We start from the raw sequence: 25,424 nt of genomic DNA, 5'->3' as shown, positions 1-25,424 counted from the left end.
TATAACTGATGTTGTCAAGTACCATCAAAATCCTTGTAAACTTTTTCTGCTCTCTTTCAACCCTATTGACATCTTTCCTGTAGGTAGGTGACCAGAACGGCAAGTGAAGCTTTAAAGCAAACTCGTCAGACTACATTAAGGATGATACCATCAGGAAAGTTTGGGACTTTAATAACTGTTGGGGTTTTCCTAAGCTTCCTGGTTCTACTGTACGTCAGCTGAAAAGAGGCAAGCAAGTCTGTATGTTCATAGCTACATTATTCGTCAATAGCTTATAGCTACCTTCATCAGGACCTGAGTTACAGGGAAGGGTTGAATATGTTAGGACTTTATTCCCTAGAGTGTAAGACAATGAGTGGAGATTTAATAGAGTTATCCAAAATCATGAGGGGTATTGATTGGGTAAATGCAAGCAGACTTTTCCCACTGAGGTTGGAGAGACTAGTAAGTTTTGAAGAGCTAACTTTGTGAACTGTGCTGTTTATTTTCTGAACTGTTGTCTAGTTCCCTATGAACGTGCCATGGTTAATGGAGAGCTACTACACAATATAAAGGGGGAAGCAGCAAAAGGCTCAGAAGCAGCACTGGGTTGGCCCTCATACACCGGCCGAAGGGAAGGGTGAATCTCTGGCCATCTCTTGAACACAAAAGGCTATACCTGTCAAGGTAGCGGGGCATATTGATATATGTTGATACTATTAAGATGACACTACTGGAGACCAGTGATAGCTCACCGGTAGTTCGAAAGGCAAGGAATTATTAATAACAGTTTTCCTGAAGTAAATGTGTGTCACTGCAAACAATGAAGAGACGAGCGAAGGTGAGGTGAATTCGAGGGATGAGCCATGCTGGTGTGTTTGCAAAATCGATGAAGGTGGAGTTGGAATGACTGATTCGGAGGGACGGAGTTTCTATACCCATCCAACTAATCCGGGTGTGAGGCTGCATCGCTTTAAATGGAAGGCCGATTTGGAGAGTCAAGAATGGCTTCAGGCTGGGTAGCAAGGTCTAGGCCTAGAACGTATCACTGGGTGGTGTGGTCTAGACCTGGAGCACTTCACTGCGCTGGGACCAAGGTCCTGAAGAGGGAGATGATCTGCTGTTTTGACAATTTAAGTGCCAGCCCAGACAGAACTGGACCAGTCAGGACCAGGTGTGAACATCAGGCCAATTTTGTTTAGTCTCCTGTGATGTTCACTCCTCTCTCTGCAGCATTAAGGCTGTGGGACTGCCTTGGCTGCCATGCTTCATGTATGCGAGCTTCACAGTGATTTGCTCCATTAGTATGATGAACTGAGACTGAGGCTTTGGGCCTACTCCGGACTGCTCTGGAGACACAGATCTAAGTACTTAATTTGGTTTGGAATGCTGTTATTCACTTTTATTGTTTACATGATTTGTGTTCTTTTTTGTTTTCTCTATGCATTGGGGGTTGGTCCTTTTTTATTGGTTTCTTTCAATTTCTTGTTTTGTGGTTGCCTGTAAGCAGCCAAATCTCAAGTTGTATAATTAATATATTCTTTGATAATAAATGTACTTTTGATCTTGAATCAATTATGAATAGAGGAGTGAAAGTGTAGATCCTTGGGATGTAGGTGAGTTACAGTGGTACAACATGCTTTTGCAAGGACAGAGTTGAGAAAATAAGCAAGGGAAATATTCTCAGGTGGGTCATGAAGGAAAGGTGTTGAGGAAGGATTGTATGGCCTAATATATCAAAGGTTGTAGATGGGTCAAGGAGACAAGGATAATGGATCACCACTGCCCATGATATCTTTGTGTAGGGACTTCTCCGTTCTGCAAGCAGAAATCAGATTGAATGGGTTCAGATACAAACTACTTGCAAGATAGATTTGGATTTAGGAAGCAGCATGTTTAAGGAATTTCAAGAGAAAAGGAAAGTTGATGGTGGAATGCAGAGAGGAAATTGAAGGCATGATGAGCTGCACTGCCACGCTCATTGATGTTGTGCTTAGTGGCTAAGACATTGTTGTTTTTTTAATGTTCATAGGGATGGTTTTGGGATCAGAGTGGGGAGTTGGGAGTTAGAGCTTAGGGATGGAGATGAAGAGGTTGGAGGTTAGGGGCAGTAAATGAAGAGACTGGGACCAAGTCCGAGTCCGGGTCAGGGCGCTTCATGGTCGAATGTCATGTGACCCTGGAGGCCTGATCAGCAGGCACTGAGGAGACTAGCAATCCCTAAATTGGCAAGTCCTGGCTCCGGTCCATAACAGCACTGTGTTCCAGATATTCTTTCAGAACTCACAAAGGCCAATGGCCCACTCCACCCCCAGGTCACCAGGGTCAGAGAACTGTGTGAGTCTGGAAATCGAGGCTCAAAAATGAAAGCAGTGATTAGTGAGACCTGGAGTTGATAGCTGGACATCAGCGAAGTACGGTGGGCAAAGCCGAAGGTCGATGCACTGAACCCAGTGAGTCTGAAACTTGAAGGTCAAAGGCAGAAGATAGAAGCCTGAAGGAGTCACAAGGGCCCAGGTCACCAGGAATGTCTGTGCAAGTCTAGAAGTCAAGGGCAGAAGGTCAGAGCTGTGATTGACTTGCGCTGGGGCAAAATCCAAAGCTGGAAGCCTGACATCCATAAATCTGAGAGTCCAAGGTCAAGGACTGAAGGCCTGGAGGTAACCGATCCTAAGGCTAGTGACCTGTCTTTGTGTGTGAGGGACAGAGGTGGTGAGTGGGTGGGTGGGAGGCTGGGAGGGGGAAAGGGGCTTGTTTTGCTGGTGTTGCTCTGACAAATACTGTGGTCATGATATGTTGGCGCCGGGAAGTGTGGCAACATTCAAGGGCTGCTCCCAGCACATCCTTGGCTGTGTTGGTTGTTGACGTATTTCACTGTTTGTTTCAATGTACACATGATAAATAAATGAATCTGGATCCGCATTATATCACGGGTGAGAGTTTTGAGGAGGTGATGTCTATAGATATGTAAAAGAGGGAGATGGTATCAAAGGAGAAGGAACTATTAATAACGTCAGCTAAATTTTGGCCAGGATTAAAGGCAGCATTCATCTAGTAAACCAAGTTAGTATTTTGTACATATTCAATAGCATCTGTCAATATTTGGAATAAGTTAATTATCATCTTGTGTGTTGTTTGATTAGACAACAGTTTACCAGGGAACCGAATAGCCTATGAACTCAGTCTTGTGAGGTACCAGCAAGGAAAATGCTGGATCCATGTTTCTGTGGAAAATATGTGACATTAAGGCCTCTGTCAGTGAGGGCTGGCCATGGACATTGTGTCCTGGTTATCTAGATCCAAACTCTGGGCAGTATGCTATGGAGAGCAAGCTCCCCCTCTCCACGCATCTGATAAACCCAAAGGAACGGCAGAGACCGATACAGTTTGGTACCAGCAGCGTCGCAGGAGTTGCCAGTCAGCATTGAACTCCATGTAGGACTGCCTTAGGGACTCCAGCGCTAGATTTTTTCCTTGGCACTTCCCGAAGCCTTCCCCATGAGTGGGTATAGCCGCAAGGCAGCGGAGGTTTGAGATCAGAATTTTCCTTCTCCTGGATGAGCTGCCAACCACGGCTGTCTCCACTTGCATCTGCTTCATGATGGCATGCAAGCTGTGATCTAAAACAGCAGAATCAATTACAGTGCAAATCATTGTCCAGCTAGTCTTCATCATCATATACCCAAATAATACAATTGAATGGACTCTTGCCCTCACAATCTAACTCATCCTGGCCTTTCCCCTTTTTGTCTTTTCTTTGGAACTTTGTTTCTGCTGTTGACTTTCTCTAGAATTATCTTGATGCACAGACGTGAATAATCCATATGGATGGAATATAATGCTGGATATGTACCAGCCAATTTACACAATGTGACCTCCTGAAAAGAGCAATGGATAATGAATAGATAATTTGCTTTGAAATATTGAGTAATGGAATTCTGTGTTCACATTTAGATAGTTAATGCTCCTTCTGTTCACCTTAAAATTTTATGCATCTTAATTAAACATCCTTTCATTTACCTCTGTCTCAAAAACATGCCAACAGAGTTGTAGAATCCTAAAGCACCATAGCTCATTAACAGGCCCTTCAGCCCACCTGATCCGTGCTCAGATGTTATTCTGGCACATCCCATTGACTGGCATCTGGACCGTAGTCTTCCTTACTTATCCAAAATTCTCTACTAAAGTTGCAATTGAGCCCATATTCGCCTCTTCCACCTGCAGCACATTCCACATTCACACCATCCTTTGAGTGAAGAAGTCCCTCCTTGGGTTCCCGTTAAGTATTTCACCTTTCACCCTTAACCTATGACCTCTAGTTCTACTCTCACCTAACAGTGCAAAAACCCTGTCTATACCCCTCATAATTTTGTACACCTCTATCAGGTCTTCCTTATTCTCCTATGCTCTAGGAAATAAAGTCCTATCTTAATCAACCTTTCCCTATAACTCAGGTCCTCATATCTCAGCACCATCCTTGTAAATTTTCTCTCTACTATTTCAATCTTATTGCTATCTTTCCTGTAGGTAGGTGACCAGAAATGCAGGCAGTACTTCAAATTTGGCATCACCAACATTGTATACAACTTCAATATAACATCCCAACTCTGTACTCAGTACTTTGATTTATGAAGGATATGACTTTATCTACCTGTGATGCTGCTTTCAAGGAATTATGGATCTACTCCCCAAATCCCTTTGTTTTACCACACTCTTCCATTCTCTGCAGCTCACTGTATTAAGTCCTACCCTGGTTTGTCCTCTCAAAGTGCAACATCTCAGACTTTTCTGCAATGAATTCCATCTGTCAATTTCAGCTCATTTTCCCAACTAGTCCAGGTCCTACTGCAAGTTTTATAGACTGCCTGCCCTCTCAGTCTTGGTATCATCTGAAAAATTGTTGATCTAGTTTCTCACATTATCATCCAAGCCATTAATGTAGATGACAAACAACAATGGAACCAGTACCGATCCCTGCAGTACGCCATTAGTCACAGGCCTCCAGTCAGAGATGCAATTATCTATGCAACACACACAAAGTGCTGGAGGAACTCAGCAGGCCAGGCAGTATCTATGGAGAAGAATAAACAGTTGACTTTTCTTGGCCCGGAACATTGCCTGTACTCTTTTCTATAGATGCTGCCTGACATTCTGAGTTCCTCCAGTATTTTGTGTGTGTTGCTTGGATCTCCAGCACATGCAGATTTTCTTGTGTTTGTGATTGGAGGCAACTATCTACGACCACTTCTGGTTTCCCCTGCTAAACCATTGTGACTCCAATTTTAGTAGTTCAATCTGAGCGCAAAGTGACTGAACCTCTAGATCAGTTTCCCAAATGGAATTTTGTCAAAGGCCTTGCAAAAGTCCATCAAGACATTGTCCACTGCCTTTCCTTCATCAACTTTTCTGGTGACCTCATTGAAAATCTGTGCAACATTGGTTAGACATGACCTGCAGTACACAATTTTCGCTTTCGGAGTTGACATATCCAGGATCTAACAGCACCCTCCTTGAAATGTGCTGAGCAGGACTGTGGCATAGAATCACGATCAGGCCCAATGGCTCCATGGTTAAACAGCAGGAGAGCTGGCTTTGTTTTCTGTCGAGTAAAGCTGTCTGAGAAGAGCTTTGGTAGAGGCATGAAAGCTCTTGACTGGTTTAAGTGGGGTGATCAGAAAGAAGAGTTTCCATTAGCCAGTGATTCAGAGTGCAGGTATACAGATTTAAAATTCTGGGCAAAAAGTCCAAGTTTAAATGTGAGATAATTTTTGTTATTATTATTGTCTAAAATAGCTTGGTATCTGGAATTCACTGCCTGGAGGAGTGCTGGAAAGATCAATTGGTGCACTTCAAATGGGAACTGAAGACGTATCTTTGGGAGAATCATTTCTTGGAAAATGGTGAAACAGCAGAGAAATTGGACCGATAGGATTACTTCAGTGGAATCCAGCATGGATTTGATGAAAAGAATGGCCTACATTGGTGCCATAATGATGATATGCCTGAACAGCATCTCTGAACTAATTCTGTTCTGTTCTCCTATTTCCCACACCTACTTAACATTAACTATTTACCCTCTTTGAAAGTCTTTTAAAGATGCTGCACTCATTGTTTATATTTGGAGCATTTCTCATCCTAAATCACTCCATATTACATAATTCTTATAACCTTCCAATTCTATTAGAAAGACTCTGCCATCTGATTACTGAGGGTGGCTAGTAGAAATTATTTTTCCATTTACATGATTATTATTAAAATTATAATTTTTAAATGCTTTTACAACTCTTTCTAACACTTGTTCTGATGAAGTCCCAATTTTCTGGGGCCTCTTCTTTATTCAAATATTGCACTGATGGCAATATTTTAGTGAATTTCTTCTGTATCCTCTCCAGTGCCTTGACATTCTTCAAGTTGTAGAATGCTGAAGCCGGACATGATATCAAACTGTACTTCTCTTTTGGTTCAGTATTCTAGTTATCATTGAAGATGGTTTCAGCAATGTCATTCCTTCTTTCAAGAGTTGGACAATTGCAAATACAACCACTTGCAAGCATTTCTTCCTGCTCCTTAAATAACACTATATGACACCAAAGTTTGTTACCCCTCTCCACAATACCACCAAGGAGGTTTTAAACTATATTGGCAGGGGTGAGGTGGGGGGGGGGGGTAGGTCTCAAGAGAGTGAAGGCAGTGAGAAGATGAGTACAATTAGCATCCAAAGCAAGAGAAACCGAGCAACCAGGACAGCCATGTTTCAGTAAAAAGGCAGATAGGACCACTGCTCTAAGTTGCATCTATTGCACGGCACACAGCTTAGCAGGCAAGGTGGACATACTGAGGCACGGAATGCCTCTCAGGACTAGAAAGTTGAGGTTATAACACAAAAGTAGCTGATAGAAGGGCAGGACTGCCAGCTTAATGCTCCAGGATGCTGACACTGTTGGTGTGACAGAGGAACAGGCAGGAGTGAAAGGGTATTGCCTTTTTAATAAGGAAGGGCATAACATCAGCACTTAGAGAGGATCATCTAATGAATTCATTTGATTAGAAATAAGAAGATACCCTTATCAAAAGGGTTTAATAGCAATCATTTATGATATGATTATGAAGATACAGTCAGATATATCCGATAAAATTAAAAATGAATGGGAGAAGGAACTTGAACTTTCTTTACCTATAGAGAAATGGGAGAAAATTTTCCAATTAGTTAACTCTTCTTATATTTGTGCTAAACATACATTGATTCAATTTAAAGTGGTGCATAGGGCTCATATGTTTAAAGATAAATTAGATCATTTTAAATCTGATATAAATCCAATCTGTGATAGATGTCATTCTGAGGTAGCCTTTTTTTTCCATCTTTTTATCTCTTTGTATTTTGTCTATATTAAGGGTTTGGGAGGTCATTTATATTGGTGTTACTTATAGTTTCTACTCACGTGTGTTAATTGCCAACAATGTAATCCTATTCCCTTTGTACTATTATGATCGCTATGTATTTGTCTTTGAAAAATTCAATAAAAAGATTGAGAAAGAAAGAAAGAAGTAAGAAGGGGATGGTCACACTGTCAGGGCTGTATTATAAACCACCTAACAGCTGGTGGGAACTTGAGAAGCAGAGGTGTTGAGAAACTGCATGCCATTGTGAAAATACTAGGGTGCTGTTCCCAGTATCGACTGGGTCACCCAGCAGGCAAAAGGGTCAGGATAGTGCGGAATATGTGTGGTGAGTTCAAGACCCGTTCCTCACTTAATATATAGAGAAAGCTACTGGGGAAAGAGCTAAGGAACGAGGCAAGCCAAGTAACGAATGTAGCGATTGGGGAGCACTTTGGGTTCAGTGACATAATTCCTTTAGTTTTCAAATAGTTATGGAAAAAGTTAAAAACAGATCAAAGTCCTGAACTGAAACAGAGCCAACTTCCAGTGCATTAGGCAGTGTTAAGCTGGGGTCCACTGGGAGACTCTACTTAAAGGTAAAACAACAGTTGGCAAGTGGGAGACTTTTAAAAGGGTCATATCAAGAGTCCAGGGGCAGCATGTTCCTTTTAGGGTGAAGGGTAGACACACCAAGTTCAGTGAACCCTGGTTGTTGAGCGATATTGAATCCCTGGTCTGGATTTTTTTTCTTTTTCATTGCTTTTAGGCAGCTGGGCTCAAATGTGAAATGTATAAGAGCAGGTTTAAGGGGGAAATTAGCAGGGCAGAAAGAGGGTATGAGATGCAATCAATAAGCAGAAGAGACTGCACATGCTGGAAAACTTGAGCATCAACTACAAAATGCTGGAAGAACTCAACAGGTCAGGCAGTATCTCTGGTGGGGAATACACAGTCGGCAGTTTGGGCTGAGACCCTTCTTCAGGATCTGAAAGGTTGACTTTATTCCCCTCTTTAGGTGCTTTCTGACTTTTAACTCTCTATTTCTCCTCTTGTTTACTAAAGAGAATATCATCGATGCTTAAAAAATGAGGGTAATAGGCAGTGAGTTCTTGAAACATGCATTTTACAAGGAAGAAGTTATTCGTAGCCATTAAGGTTCCCCAGGGCCTGACTGAATGCACCCCAGACCTTATGGGCGGTCAGGGAAGAAATTGCAGAAGCTCTTATAGAGATTGTTGCTTCATCGTCGGCTACCGTTGGAGTTCTGGAAGACTGGACGATGGCTGATGTTCTTCTATTGTTCAAGAAAGGTAACAAGGACAAGCCAGGAACTACATACCACTGACACCGATTTCAATTGTGGGGAAGTTACTGGAGGGAATTCTGAGGAATAAGATCGACAGTCACTTAGATAGTCAAGGCCTGATCAGGAGTAGTCAAGCATGGCTTTATAGCTGGGAAGTCATGTCTAATGAATCTTGTGGAATGTTTCAAACAGGCAAACATGGGGATAGATGAAAACCAGACATATGGACTTTAGCAATACCTTTAACAAAGACCCACACGGCAGACTTATCTGGAAGATTAAGTCACATGGGATTTAGGAGGAGCTATTGAGATGGATTCAGAACTGGCTCGATGATAGGGAACTCAGGCTGATGCTTGAAGGTCGATTCTCTGACAAGAGGCCTGTATCTAGTGAGATGCCCCAGGGGTCAATGTTGGGACCTCTGTTATTATTTATGTAAATGATTTGGCTGTGAACACTCATGGAACAATTAGCAAATTTGCAGATAATATTAAATTAGGGGTTCTTGCTGAAAGTGAAGCAGGTTACAAGGAATTACAAAGAGATCTTGGTAATTTAAGGAAATGAGTGATGAAGAGCAAACAGATTCCAACATAGATTATGCATGAAGTAATGCGGTTTGGATATTGAAACTGGGGGAGGACCCGTACAGTGTATGGCCATTCGCTGATAATGGAGCAAAAGTACACAGGGTGGTAACAAAGGCATTTCGTATGCTGGCCTTCATCAGTTAGGGCATTGAGTTCAATAGTAGGGACATTTTATTGCAGTTTCACAAGTTGTTGAGACTGCACTTGGAGTTCTGTGTTCACTTCAGGTCACCCTGTCATAGGAAAGACGTTATCAAGATGGCAGAGGTGCAGAAGCAATCTATAAGGCTGCTGCTTGGACTAGATGGCCTGAGTTATAGGCAGAGTTTGGCCACCATGGATCCTTGCTCTGTGGAGAGTTGGTAGGCTTTGAGGAGACCACATAGAAGCTTATAAATTGATGCATGGTATGGGTAAATGTCTTTTCTACAGGGCTGGGGAATTCAAAGCCAGAGGGCACAAATACAAGATAAAGGGGAAGAGACTTAAAAGACCGTAAAACATTGGAGCAGAATTAGGACTTTGGCCAATTAGGTCTACTCTGCCATTTCATCATGGCTGATCCATTTCCCTCTCAACCCCATTTTCCTGCATCCTCCCCGTAACTTTTCACACCCTGACTTATAAAGAATCTATCAATCTCGGTGGACTGGCCTCCACAGCCGCCTGTGGCAACAAGTTCCACACATTCACCAACCTCCGGCTAAAGAAATTCCTCCAAATCGCCATTCTGAATGGACGTCCCATAATTCTGAGGTTGCACCCTCTGGTCCTAGACTTCCCTACTTAGGAAACATTCTCTCCACATTCAATTCAACAAGCCCTTTCAATTTTCAATTGGTTTCAATGATATACCCCTTCATTCTTCTAAATTCCTGCAAGTGCAGGTGCAGAGCCATCAAATGCTCCTCATATGATAAGCTTTTCAAAACCAGAATCATATTCGTGAACCTCCTTTGACCCTTCTCCAGTGTCAGCACATCCTTTCTTAGATAAGGGGCCCAAAACTCCAAAGTGAAGCCTCACCATTGCCTTATAAAGATGAAGCCATCCATCTTCACTTTTCTATTCTCCTCCTCTTGAAATAAATGCTAACATTGTATTTGCCTTCCTCATGACCAAATCAAACTGCAAGTTAGCCTTTAGGGAAACCTACACAAGGAATCTGAGTCTCTTTGCACCTCAGATTATTGAACTTCCTCCCTGCTTACAAAATAATCTACACTTTTATTCCTTCTGAAGATTGGTGCAAAATACTTACTTGGTTTATTGGCATTCCTTGTCTAAAAGACCTCTTTACACAGAGGGTGGTGAGCATCTGGAATAAGCTTCCAAAGTAAGAGGCAAAGGTGAGTAGAATTGCAACGTTTAAGGGGCATTTGGATAGGTACATGGAGAGCAAGGCTTTGGAGGGTCCTGTAAAAGAAAAGATTATTTCTGAAGAAGAATAAGAACATAAAAAATAGAAGAAGAACTAGACCATCTGGCCTATCGAGCCTGCTCCACCGTTCAATAAAACCATGGCTGATGTGGCCATGGCCTCAGCTCACTTACCTGTCTTTTTCCCAATACCCTTAATTCCCCTGCTACGCAAAAACTTATCTAACTGTCTTAAATATATTGAATGAGATAGCCTCTCGAATGCAACAAGGAGAGCTAAATAGTGCAAATGGTGTGCATAAAATGACTGTTACTAAGAATAGTTTTGTCTTTGTACAAGATAACTGATGCATGCAGTATTCTAGACAGTGTTAACGTAATGTGGTATTGTAGGAATTATTGGTCTTTGGTGAATGAATAGAAGTATAATTTCTATGTGAGCCATGAACATATTATTTTGCATGTCTTAACAATGCTTCTTGTCACACTTCTCTGAACTTTGAGCTCTATTCAAAACATGATTTATTCCTTTGAGGACTTGGTTTACAGTGTATGCTAAGTCAAAAATGCAGCAAGAAAATCAAATTGAAACTTGAAAGATAGGTTTATTATGTCGAGTTTAAAATGTGTCAGAGCTAATACTCTAATTGGCAGCCAAGTCCATTTAACCTTTTTGACCATGTTGTATTCAACCCAGTTTAATCTTTATGTCCAAACCTGTATAATCTTCAGGGATTTTTTCCTCTTCCATATGCACTTTTCCTGGTCTTACACCAATTCCTCTCTGGAACTAGTTCCCGATAGTATGAAGCAGAAAAAAAATATACATGTTGGTGCCTTTCTTGCTCCTCTCTTGGGCCCCAGTTAGCCTTAACGAAGAGACTCTGCCAAAGGCAGAACTAAACTTAAAGAGTTCAATCGTGGATAATGAGAAACACCGCATATTAACCAGATGAATATGACAGTGTACATTGATCAGCTGTGTACCATATCGGCAAAACCCCAGAAAGACATAATATATTTTAAATGATTCAATCAGCACTTTCAACATATACATTTAAGAGAATAGAAAAATTCATGGAACAAACTAAGAAAGCAAGCAGAACAGAAATCTGAACTGACTACATTTTTCTTTGTTGAGATTTAGTTACTATTCTTTCCAGATTATTGGCATAAGTCATAATGCACAAACTTTATCTGAATATTAGTCATAATTTATATTTAATTATGGTAGACTATCACTGAAGTAGTACAACATATTTAGCACCTAACATCTCAAGAACTTATTTGTCCAATATTATTTAATACATTTGTAGTTGAATTGGAAAGAGATGATAAAGATAACTTTGTCCTGTAGATCAATCAGAGAGGAGCAGATTTGGAAAAAAAATTAGATACCAGTTTCTGAATATATCCAGTCTAGGTAATTGGACACTTTTGTGTAAACACCAAATTTATGGAACCGGCCACATCCTTCTCCCCAGCTGACCAGTCCTATCAGAAACCACGTGCCTTTCTTTACAATGACCATTGGTCCACCGCTATCACCTTTACAGGCATCTCTTCTGAAACTTGGGTCTCCTGCGCAGATCATGTTGTATGTGATTCTGTGTCCTAGCATCTCCTGGCACTGTTTATGGGAAACCAATGTAATGTCGATGAACAACAGAGTGGTAGGGCGGATTGTGTCATCGTTTTCATCCACTGCTCCCCAACCTGTGACCAATACTTTGTTTCCCGGAATGAGTAATCTTTCCTCTGCCATCATTCGGCTGGGGAGACACACTGGGAGGATGTAATCACTGAAGATAGCGGGTACAGATAGCTGGAGGAGAGCGATATCATTATCCAATTTACTGCGGCTGAAGTTGGGATGGATGGTCACTGCACTTATGATGATAGTATCCTCTGTTTGCTCATTAACTGTCCGATTATGCTCACCTGAAACATAGATGGGCATTACGTCATGTGAACATTCAATATCACTCGCAATACACACAGCACACTGGAGGAACTCAGCAGGTCAGGCTGTGTCAATGGAAATAGACCCTTCTTCAGGACTCTTGTCTCACTGTCTGGAATCAGTATCACTGTCAGACTGCCTCCTCCACATGCTCTTAGTGGAAATGACTGTGCTGATTTCCCCCACTGGACCCCACAATGAAGCAATCCAATAAGAAGAGAAGTTTGCATTTGTTATCTGAAGCTCAGCAGCAGCAGCTTGCGCTGGAAGTTCAGAGCAGTAGACTGATAGTTCCAAGGCACCAGGGTCCTCTGCCTTGAGAACTTGTCCTGATATTGTACTCTTACTTCTTTTGGGTAGAGTTAAGATCCCCACAGCCAACGTGGCCTGCAGCCCCACAGATAGGTCTTACAAACTGTCCCTTTGTTTGTGTATGTTGCTGAGCTTTGAAGGAAGGAAAGGGGGAGAAGAGAATCCAAATTCAGCCCCTTACCATTTTCAGACCCACTTCTGTGACATTACTCCAGGGACAGTGGGGGAGGGGGGTGGACTTGATGTAATGGCTCCCTGCTCCCATTATCTCTGCTATGCCTCAAAATAAAGCATTCCCTGGAGAAGAGGCAAGTAAAGTTAACAAACACTCAGCACCAAAGATTACAAAGTCTGGCTTACAACTGCACAACTGCACTTTGCCAGTGTGAGATACATGCCTCCGAAAACTACAAGTTTGAATTCCGTTCGGTGAGACAATAATAATTTGAATTTATGTCATGTTTTTAATGAAGAAGATGTTTTAGATATGGTCATTTTAGATATCTTCAATAGTGGCCTCAAAGGCGATGGGGGGCAGTGGGGACTGAAGATACAGCTGATTGAGCAAATCTCAACACCGAAAAACATTGTCACATGGAGAGATTAAGGCAACGCAGAGTAGTGTTGATGGGTTCAAGCTAGCTGCTACAGTAGCAGTATGCATGCAAAACTGAAGCCTTCTTTGAGTGACCTTGTCAACAGAAAACACATTAATGAGGAATAGAAGTCCAATAAGACGAATGTGGGCAGCAAAGAGGTACTGGATGCAACTCTGTGCAGGAACTAGAAATTGTGTACTGTACTCAGGGAGGAGCACACTGCACCATTTGTACCATGCACCTGGAACAGCCGTGAGCTATAGCAAGCATGACTGGATTTCCCATACCAAGTCTGACTTTAAATCGACCTCCTCCATCAACGCAATGAGCGGCAGTCAAGATCCAAAACTGATGAATTAGAACTCCTCCACACTTGAAGTGGCCACCTGCATCCATAAGTAGGATCTGTCATTAAAATACAGAGTAACCTCATAAAATTAAATACAACTCCAGAAACGAGACATTCACAAGCTTCAGCAAACAAACCCTCCACCCATAGACCTAAAAAACAACCTCACTACAAACCCAGTCACTAAACCAGTAGGATCAAGTAAAAGCAGAATGCCCCAAGGTTGAGTCTAGTTTTAAAACATCTTAAGGATTTCCCAATGATATAAAGAATAAAACTAGTATCAAAGATTCAACCTGATAATAATTGATTATGGATTGGAGAGGGAAATAAGGCTAATTTTGCCCATCTGCATGTATTTCCAGAGAAAGATATGATTGAGAAATAGAGTTCGACAACAAAGAAGCATTGACTAACGACATCCAAAAGCACTATCAAGTCCCTGTCCACACTAAATCCATTTACCAGTACCAGGTTTATGGCCTTCTATGCCTTAATGATTCAAGTGTGCATCCAGATACTTTTCAAACGTACCATCTTTGAGGGCAGTGCATTCCAGATTGCAGCCACTCTCTGGGTGATACAATATTTCTTCAGATGCCTTCTATCTCTCTTAATATTCACCTCAAGCCTATCCCTTCTGGCTCTAGGTGCCTCCATAATGAGGAAAAGTTTCTCACACTCCACCCCACCTATGGCACTCATAATTTTGTATTACTGTGTTGAAGGAAAAGAAACCCAGTCCAACCAGCCTATCTTCATAATTGTAAGGTTCCACCCTGGCAACATCATGATGGATCTCTCTGCTTCACCTTCCCCAGCGCATTTGGCAGCTGGTACTCCAGCGGTAGGCCATTGCTAGAGTAGTACTCCAGCTATGGCCTAACCAAAGTTCAATGACTTCCATGCACTTCAAATCTATGCCCCAGCTAATGACAGTCTGCAACTCTTATCTCTTCTTTGACATCTTCCTTTTAGCAACCTATTGCCTGCACATGATGATCTCACTGTGCTCCATTGGAACGTATGTCCTTGTTGGACCTCCCAATTTGCATCAACTCACAGTTACTACAAAAAAGTTCCATCTGCCATTATCTGGTCAATTTACTGGCTGATCAGTATTGTTCTATAAACTAAGACTATCTCCCTCTCTATCTACAATGTATGACTTTTTTGTATTGGCTGCAAACTTCCTACACTCATATCCAAATTATTATTGTACATTCAGTGGCCACCCTATTATGTACACCTGTTTGTTAATGCAATTATCTAATCACCCAAGCATGAGAGAACAACTCAATGCATAAAAGCATGCAGACATGGTCAAGAGATTCAGTTGTTGTTCAGGCCAAACATCAGAATGGGGAAGAAATGTAATCTAAGTGAATTTGATCGTGGAGCAATTGGTGCTGCCAGATAGGGTGGTTTGCGTATCTTAGAAATTGCTAAGCTCCTGGGATTTTCACACACAACGGTCCCTAGAGCTTACAGAGAATTCTGCAAAGAAATGAAAAAAATAATCCTGAGAGCAGTAGATCTGTGGGTTAAAATGCCTTGTTAATGAGAGGGGTCAGAGGAGGATGGCCAGAATGGTTCAGGCTGACGGGAAGGCGACTCAAATAACCACACGCATAACAGCAGTGAGCAGAAAAGCATCTCTGAATGTACAATATCTCAAACGGTGAAGTGGACGGGCTACAGCAGTAGAATAACCATGGACATCCAGGAGGTAACAAAATAAAGTGCCCAGTGAATGCATTAACAACAAATCCCCCAACATTAATATCTACAGCGCACCAGATTTGCAGGCTTCCAATTACAAAGGCAGCTCTCCGTAATCACCTTGTTTCTCCTATTACCAAGCTGATCTGGGATCCAATTTACAACACACATGGCATCAACTGGAATCCAATGGTTTAGGCCAGCCATACATGAAGGACTTGTCAAAAGCCTTTCATCAAGTCCATGTAGATATCATTAACCACAAGGCCCTTGTAAATATATTTTTCTATTTCTTCAAAAGAATTCCATTAGATAGAGCCATCCACCAACAAAGCCAGGAATTGAAATCTCCCACCACTCTAATCATGCCTGCTCTCCAGTGGCAAAGCTTCACTACTCTACTGTTATGCTGTTCCTGCACTCAGTGCATTCGTGCTCAAAGATCTGGGGATGCTCTTTTACTGCTATAGCTGCGGCTTCCCTCGCTGCAGAAAAGGCCACTGCTCCACGTTGCTCAAACCATGAGAAAAGATCGCAGTTCCGATTCCCTGCAATGATGCTCACAGTCCTAGGGCTGTTCTTACACCTGCAGTAATGATAAGAGATCTGGAGCTGCTCTCACTCCAGTGATGGAGACACTCTGGTGCCAGCTCTCCTACTGGTGTCACAGCTGTAAGGATTACAGTCCTGCAGCTGCTGTTACTATGGCAATGTCGATCGACAGCAATGCCGATTAGGAGCTGCTCTTAGTGCTTGTATTTGCACTGGGATCAGCACTGAGAGAAATCCCATATCTATGACCATTTTAAGAACAGCCTCATAACTATCATCACTGCAGCAAATGGAGCAGCCCACTATGTCTGATCAGAGTATAAGAGAATTGATCACGATTTGTGATCAATACTCTTATCTGTTGTAGCAGAAACTCCAAAGAACTTCTTCCATTCTGGCGTACAGCAGTCACAGTGTGGTTTTCTCCACAGTGGAGTAAACAAACACCGATTAAGCAACTGCTTTGTGGAAAACCTGCATTCAGTCTGCAGGCTCTGATCCTGAGCTTCCTGCCAGTATATTCCACATTCCACTGCCAATCTGTGGCTTCCTGTGTTGTTATAATAAAGCTGGATGAACATAATGACACCCCTCACTCTACATTGGTACATTGGACTCAATATCAGACTTTCTCTGCCTTTGTCAGCCCATTTGTGATACTGGCTCAGTTTTCATTGCTTCTCCGTTAGCACAGTCTGACCAGTAAAGAACATCCTAGAGCTCAGCATACAACAATTTTGATTCTGTTCTCATGCTAACTGGCCTCATTTCACAGTTTTTAATGTTCATTTGATTGGGCTCTCCCTCAAACTATCCTCGTTAATCCATTGAGCCAATGGCAACCCCAGTCACAGCACTCCCTTTGCCATATCCATCCCTATCCAACACTCTGCCACATGAAAGCAGCTCAGTTTCTCCCTTTCCCAGTTCTGATGAAGTGCCTTTGACCTGAAATTTAACTCAGTTTTTCTCACCAAAAATACTTCCTGACTGGATGTTTCCCACATTCACTAGAGCACCAGCCAGCACTGACTTTCCAGCTGCAATGCTTCCATTGGTGCTGCTTTTAACTGGAGCTAGACTAATGAAAGTAACAGTGAATTCGCTAATGAATCGTCCAACAGCCACTAGTACCTGCAGTGGCACAGTTGGCACAAATGCCCTTGCATTCTCTCATTCGCATGATAGTAAAATCCCTCTCGTGCCAGGTTTCTCGTTGTTAAGGAGAGGAAACTGCCTGTGCACAATTGCTTCTAGTGTCAGATAGACATTTCATAGAACATAGAATAGTACAGCACATTACAGGCCCTTCAGCCCACAATGTTGCGCCGACCCTCAAACCCTGCCTCCCCTATAACCCCCTACCTTAAATTCCTCCATATACCTGTCTAGTAGTCTCTTAAACTTGGTTTCACACCAACTCCCACCCAAAGTTGACAGAGCAAGGCCTCGATGCAGGAGCAAAGAGGGCCATGGTGAACTGAGTCTAGGTTCTGCTGTACGATTATTAATGCTCACACACCTACGTGTGCACTGTGACCATTACTGAGATACAGATTTAAAATAACTGGCAAACCAAGTCCGGATGAGGAGGAGTAGGAAGGAACCTGTTCACTCTGAAATTCAGTGAGTGGAGGGGCAGTGGAAACAGACTACATTTCAACTTTCAGAAAGGTAATTCACTTAATCCTTAAATGAAATGATTAGCAGAGAAAGCCCTGGGAAGCAATAATAACTGGTAGTTCTTTCAGAGCACCAGCACGGGCTGAGTGCCTTCCTTCCCAATGGTTCCCAGTCTTCCTCCTTATCATTCCCTTTCTAAATATCTGGAGCAGTTTTTGCTTGCTACTTTTCTTTAATCCTTCAACATTTAACTTACAAATATGACAGTTTCATGTTAAAAGAGGCTGGGGAACGTAGAGCCTATGGGCCTCTGTATAGAAATTCTTGAAGACAGCAAGACAATTTGAAGAAGTAGTTAAAAATACAGACAGATTACATGTCTTTACCAACACCAGTGCAACATTACAAAATCAAGAAAGCTATTATAAGTACTTGTAAGTCACTTGTTTGGCCTTGGCAGGAGAAATCACATGCTTTAGTACAAATATTATGGTTGGATTATTTATTAAGACCCAAGCACTACATTAACAAAAATATTGATTGAAACGAAAACAAGCAGCCCCAGAATTCAGTTTTCTGTACACAGAATGCTCACTAGATCACTACAGTAAAGCAACTCACCTGCCAGGGGCTGCTTCCTTTCTTCATCACCTTCCCCCCAGTGATTCGAGGGTCTGGTGTTGAATTTTCCATGCCTTGAGAACTTGATTTTTTTTTTACTGTTCTGAGGTATCCACAACCATATTCTGCAATGTATATTGTACTTCAGTTCAGTGTTATGCAGAGGAGAGTACAGCGTAATCGCAATCCCAACACACTGTACACAACCACAACTCTAAGGATTTAGGGCAGTATCCAGCATACTGTCACTTACAGGCAAACATCATCATTGGAACTCACTTTTTTTTTGTTTACTTAAACCTGATGACTTACTCCCATTCAATTTTCAGTTTAGCATGTTTAATTCGATAACATCTCCTCTACTGATCTCTGTACTTAACCCTCTGAGAACTCCATCTCCCATCTTCACCTCCCTTCACTTTGCCAGCCACAAAGTTTATGGCTTCCTGTCCAATACCTCTTCCTGACTCAGTAGTTGAGTTCCTTTGATCCACTTGGGAACGCTGTAATGGACAAAAAGTGCTATATCAACCAAAAATTTTTTTTCGGCAGTTGACAAACACAGAAACCTTGCATATTGTACTGGGCATCACTGTACAAAGGTATTCCAAAATTTAAGTTGTCATATCATTCTCGGCACCTGAAGACTGAAAACTCAAGTGACTCTTGATAAATCAAGTAATCACAGTTGCCTAAAAAAACTGTTAGTTCAAAACATTGCTTGCTTCTTCAGTTTTGAGATGAAGGTGTCCTCACCGTGTTTGAAAATTGTTACCTCACATAGTAGAAATTTCCACGATTCAAAGATGAAGGTTGATTATACACTCAGTGGCCACTTTATTAGGTATACTTGTACATCTGCTCATTAATCAGCCATTCATGTGGCAGCAGCTCAATGCATATGGTCAAGAGGTTCAGTTGTTATTCAGACCAAACATCAGAATGGGGAAGTAATGTGATCCAAGTGACTTTGATCACATATCTCAGAATCTGCTGATCTCCTAGAATTCTAGCAACATTCACTAGAATTTACAGAGAATGGTGTGGAAAGCTAAAAGCATCCACGGGCGGTAGTTCTGTGGGCAAAAGTGCCTTGTTAATGAGAGGTCAGAGGAGAATGGCTAGACTGGTCCAAGCTGACAAGAAGGTGACAGGAACTCAAAAAGCCACACATCACAACTGTGGTGTGTAGAAGAGCATCTCTGAATGGACAATGTGTCGAACCTTGACAAACTTACACTCATTGTGCACTTGAACTTAAGAAATTGTTATGCCTTGGATGTGCCTTTAATTCAGAGACCTCAGGACACTTCCAGAAAGCCTCCCAAACTCTGGAATCTCAAAAAAACCCAAAACAAGATACCCCAGTAATCCACAAATACACCAGAGTACAGATAATCCAACTTGTGATATCTACACACAACCTAATAACATCAATAACAAAAAAACCTGGATTAGTATTATATAATGTTAGCAAACAAAGTTTGATACCAGGGCATGTGAGAAGCTAAAGCAGATATCTAAAACTTGCTGAAAGAGGCTGACATCTCTTTTAGTGAATTGCTTTGTTACGTCTCCCCACTCTCTGTGAAACGGGGACACGTCTTCTTTCCTTATTAGGGAGGGAGGGAGCTTGTGGTATGTTGAATTACCGGGTGAATGAGTAGTCTTTGGGTTACTGCAAGTCTGTGTCTTTAGTGATGCTTTGTTGCACGCTTGAGTGCTCTATAGGGGGTGTCAATGCTTTTTTACTGGTGGGGGGGGGTCATTGCTTTGCAGCTGCTTATGTGTAGGGGGGGGCTTTGGGATTCTAACTTTTACCTGTCATTCATTCTTTGGGGCACTCCTCTGTTTTCATGGATGTTTGTGAAGTAAAAAAATTTCAGGATGTATATTGTATACATTTCTCCGCAATTAAGTGTACCTATTGAATCCTATTGAAAGTTAAAAAGGGCAGGAAGGTAGAGGGCTTTAGGGATGGGATTCTAGAGTGTCAAACATAGGCAGATGAAGACATGATGCAGCCTATGCAACTTAAGAATGTGCAAGAGGCCAGCATTTAATAATGTGCTTTACCTGTTTCTTTAAAGCCAATAACTATTGCATGCTCTTGTGATAGAGCCCCAATAAATGGCAGGCACCCTCAGAATTTTAATTTGTTTCCATTGTAGTATGAAAAATGGTAGGAAGCATGCTACCAATTTGCACACAACAAGCTCCAGTCTGACAATGAACAGAAGATCTGTTTGTGGCAAAGTTCATCGGGAATCTGGGGAGAACTCACTGCATTTCTACAAAATTACAGTAAAACTCCTCTAACCCATTGAGAATTTCCAGTGCCAGGTACTGTTTCTTGCACTTTGTTTAAACTCACTGGAGCCCCATTCTGTGCTCTCCCTTTAAACTCACCAGGGCCCTCCTTCTCAAGCTGCTTTTAAACACATCAGGACATTCCTTAATTGTGCTCCTTTTTAAATCCATCAATCCCCCCCTTTCCCACACTTCCCCAGCCTACTTAAGTTGGAAAATTTATTGCACTATCATATAACATCTTCAAAAGGGTAAGTAAAAATAGTGTTGGAGTGTTAACAGAAATAAAATTCAGCAGGGTGGAAAATCTGTGAGTCCTGCACCACTAAAATCTTGAGGGTGCCTGCTAGATATCAAAGCTTTACTAGAGAAGCATGAGATAGTTTGTATCCAGCCAAAAGAGTAGATGTGGGCCTGGATTAGCATCTCATTCAGAAGACAGAACTCCCTTAGTATTAACTTGGCATATTGGCGTAGTTTATAAGATTGGATCTCTGGAGTGGAACTTTAATTCAGTCTTTTTCTGCAAAGATGAAAGTCACAGCAATGGAAGCTATTGGCGGATTTGCACAGCTTTCATGCTATCGGAGTTGTTGAGCTGAGGAAGGTCAGACAAGTATTGAGATCAATAACTCATGCATTCAATAAATGCAGATACTTGAGGAAGTCTAGATTCTTTAATAAAAGTACAATAAGACCAAATAAGCCTGGAAACTGGTAATCTATAGGCCCATCTCCATTGGATTTTATATTATATATGGTACATTTTCTTATTTTAGAAAAGAGAGACATTCTCTTTTCTCTATGCTCTCTCTCATATTGTTCCCACATGCCCCATTTTTCTTATTTGGCTATGAGCTATTTTCTTCCTTTGCCCAACACACCCCATTTTTCTTATTTGGCTATGAGCTATTTTCTCCCTTTGCCCAACTGCTCTGTTGGGTTCACCTTATACCCGTTCACAAGAAGGGTCATTTATAGAAGCCAATCTAGCACCCATGTACTTTGCATTATTGACTTGGTACTATTTAATGTCAGTTCTCAAAGAAGGAGCAGAAATATGAAGAATATTACCCTTAAGACTGGGAAACTCCTCACCTTTAGGAATGCAGGAGAAGCCGTCATCACTTAGATCGTAGCTGTTCACACATGAACATTCCCGCCTATTTCTCAAAGGAATTTCTTTACAGATATGTGTACAATAACCATAATTGTCAGAGCAGTTTGTTGCCTTCAGTGCTGAAATCATTAAATATTGAAATTAAACTTTATCCATGGATGACTCAGGATTGATTAGACCAAGTAACAGTGCTGAACAAACAAACTGAAAAATTACCTCAGCAAAGGAAACACCTATACCACACATGCATTATTCCAAAGAGTTTATTAAGGGCTATGGCATGGAATTATACCCTTTGAACTGGTCAGTTAAAGACAAATTCTCAATTTTCTCTTTCAAGTACACAAGTATATAATTTTTATGTGAGGTACAAGAACTTGTATTAGTGAATCAGATGAATCTGTCAATCTTCTATTAATGCAGTTCCTTTAGGGTGTTACCATAACGATGGGACAGGTAACTACTTGTCAGAGAAGACCATAAGCAGCTGGAGAAGCTGAAATTTGATTGATTTGTAAACAATTAAGTATTGGCTTTCTCATTTCCTCCAGCGGGTATGCAGGCTGGAACAGGACTGTAGCCTCACACAGAAGTCCATATACTGTGTTCAGAAGCAGCCACTCCATAAAACACAATTCCCATTTGCAAGCAGGAACCATTGGGTGAGGGAAGAGTACGGTGAAATAATTGGAGCGATTTACAGTACTGTGCAAAAGTCTTAAGCACATATATATAACTAGGGTGCCTAAGACTTCTGTAAAGCACTGTAGTAATTTTATGTATTACACTGTATTGCTGCCACACAAAAGAAAAACAAATTTCATGACATTTGTGAGTGATGATAAACCTGATTCTGATATGGGTTTATGTTGTGGACTGAGAGTGGGAAGTGGGAATCGTGGTTGGAAAGGAGAAGGAAGCACCGGAGAGACATTCGGTGATGATCAATAAACAAATTGTTTGGAACCAAACAACCTTGCCTGGTGTCACAGGGCTGGGTGTGTCCACACCCGCGGCACTCTACCCTTATCCTTCCCGGAATCTTCTGCTCCCACCAGGTTTACAAACTTACTGTCCGTTCCACATTGACAAATACAGCACCGTCCAAAGGTCTTAGGCACCCCAGCTATACATGTGTGCCTAAGACTTTTGCAGAGTACTGTATATTTTTGGCCAGGTCACTAAAGGTGTTGTTGGATTTATTAAGCAAGAGCCTCATTAGGGTATGTACTGGTGTGGTCATGCTTCACATATAGTTAAATAGCCCTACTTCAGAAATTGAGATGGATTCTCAATGAGTGGTGCACCACATGGAAGATCTGTTGTGCCCCTTCAGCAGTTTTTATTGTCTTACACCAAACAGAAGCCCTGCTTAGTCACAAATTTGATCTGAAAGGCACTGCTGGTGTTTCTAGGCTATGACATTTAGCTGTTCTAGAAGGAAAATTGGGGGTTTAGGGTCACTAGTGAACAGCACTGCAGAATTATGCTGGGGGTTTGGACTTCAAACACTTCAGATAAGTCAGTGCAGACTCTCTCTAGGCCTTGATGACCGACAATGCATTAACGTCAAAGGAGAAAATCTGCAGATTCTGGAAATCCCAGCAACACTCGCAAAATGCTGGAGGAACTCAGCAGGCCAAGCAGCATTTAGGAAAAGGGTACAGTCGACGTTTCTGGCTGAAACCGTTCGGCAGGACTGGAGAAAAAAGCTGAGGGGTAGATTTAAAAGGTGGGGAAGAGGAGAGAGAATCACCAGGTGATAGGTGAAACCTATGAAAATGAAGTGGAGAGCTGGGAAGTTGATTGGTGAAAAAGACAGAAGGCCATGGAAGAAAGCAAAGTGGGAGGAGCACCAGAGGGAGGCAATGGGCAGGCAAGGAGATAAGGTGAGAGTGGGAACAGGGGATGGGAAATGGTGAAGGTGGGGGTGGTGGAGGGGAGGGGGGAACATTACCAGAAGTTTGAGGAACTGATGTTCATGCCATCAGGTTGGAGGCTACCCAAACGGAATATAAGGTGTTGTTCCTCCAACCTAAGTATGGCCTTATCCCGACAGTGGAGAAGGCCAAGGATGGACATATCGGAATGGAAGTGGGAAGTGGAATTAATATGGGTGGCCACTGGGAGTTCCCGCCTTTTCTGGCAGACAGTGAGTAGGTGCCCGGCAAGTGGTCTTCTGTCTCTTTCACCAATCAACTTCCCAGAACTTTACTTCATCCTTCCTACTCTAGGTTTCACTTATTGCCTGGTGTTCCACTTTTCCCTCTCCCCATCTTTTAAATCCACTCCTCAGCTTTTTTCTCTGGTCCTGCCGATGAGTTTCGGCCCAGAACATAGTCTGTACTCTTTTCCTAGATGGTGCCCGGCCTGCTGAGTCCCTCCAGCATTTTGTGTGTTTTGAACACATTAATGTGTTTACGTCAGTTTTGCTGTATGCTTTTAATGGGCAACAATGGGGCTAACTTTGAGTTCCAGACAGTAGAGTTAAAAATTAAAATAAAAGAGAAACCCTTCCCTGAATGCCTGTTTTCAGTTTATACAAAATGGGTTTGGCGCATGTGACAACTGTGCTAACTCATTTAGCTTTGTCAGTAAGTCTTTGACCTGAAATATTTACTTTGTTTGTTTCCCTGCAAATTTTACTCTGACTCACTGAGCGCTCTGGAAATTTTCTGATTTTATTTTGTATTGCCAGTATCTACAGTTTTGGATTTCTATACTTAAGTTATTTTAGTGAGACTGTGAACCACAAATGTAACTACAATATTTTTCCTGGGGTAAAATTGCCCCCTTTTACTATGAGAAGTTTCTGTACTTCATTTTTGCTCTGTCATTTAAAAAGGCACTCTTTGCCCAGAAAATTGGACATTAGATTTTTTGCAGTGAATCACATGTCTCTCCCCTCATAACTTATTTATTAACAGAGAGCTGTCATTAAATATACCATAACTGGAAAACCTTTGGGGTAGGTTTCCCAGAGCTCAGGTAATCAAGCAATTGAAGTGAAGTCACAAAGGCCGAGTCCATCAGTTACTCTATTGCTCTCGGGCCCAGAGGAGCAGGGTGTTCCCTCGCCAGCCCAAAAACCAAATCTGCTCCTTTCCTTCAGCTTGGTTACAACATTCCTGACATTGCCTACAGTCCACAACCTCTCTCGATAAGGTCATAGGGAAGATTTTCATAGATCAATACATGGCGAACTATGAGAGTTCTGATGGCTGATTCAGACTGTAAATGCATTTATATTGTTTGATGCTCTCATTTTAATTTTATTAAACACAAACACAATAAACAACAATGCATGGAAGTGTTGAACAAGGACATCAGTTCAAATGAAAAAGATTAAACGTTACCGTATTGACATTGTGGCCCATCTCGACCCTGAGGACAGTGGCAATAGTAGCCCCCAATCAGATCCTGGCAAGTTGCATTGCTGGCACATGGATTAGGTTTACACTGGTCACCGTCTATGATGGATCACAGAGACACTTGAAAAATGTAAACTTCCACTCTCATTAACTTCATCAACTACTCTGAGTAAGCTCTTGCTCAAATATGATACACAATTTCAGATATGGATTGATACACACATCCCATAAACATGATAAACTC

General features: G+C 41.8%; 1 protein-coding gene across 1 annotated transcript in view; it reads right to left on the bottom strand.

Moving 5' to 3' along the window:
- Positions 1 to 11,223: 11,223 nt before the first annotated feature.
- Positions 11,224 to 25,424, bottom strand: part of proca (protein C (inactivator of coagulation factors Va and VIIIa), a) — a 28,403-nt gene continuing 14,202 nt past the window's right edge. The window contains exons 4-8 of the mRNA XM_059987257.1: positions 25,166 to 25,279; positions 21,788 to 21,928; positions 18,380 to 18,504; positions 13,800 to 13,917; positions 11,224 to 12,579 (exon numbers count right to left, since the gene is read on the bottom strand). Of these exons, the coding sequence (XP_059843240.1) occupies positions 12,029 to 12,579; positions 13,800 to 13,917; positions 18,380 to 18,504; positions 21,788 to 21,928; positions 25,166 to 25,279 (1,049 nt within the window). The 3' untranslated portion in view covers positions 11,224 to 12,028. The remainder of the gene's footprint in view (positions 12,580 to 13,799; positions 13,918 to 18,379; positions 18,505 to 21,787; positions 21,929 to 25,165; positions 25,280 to 25,424) is intronic.

The sequence above is a fragment of the Hypanus sabinus genome, chromosome 2 (assembly GCF_030144855.1).
Source record: "Hypanus sabinus isolate sHypSab1 chromosome 2, sHypSab1.hap1, whole genome shotgun sequence".
In the NCBI taxonomy this organism is placed as follows: Eukaryota; Metazoa; Chordata; class Chondrichthyes; order Myliobatiformes; family Dasyatidae; genus Hypanus; species Hypanus sabinus.
The sequence above is the reverse complement of the archived record's forward strand: the minus strand, read 5'-3'. Positions and strand labels throughout refer to the sequence as shown.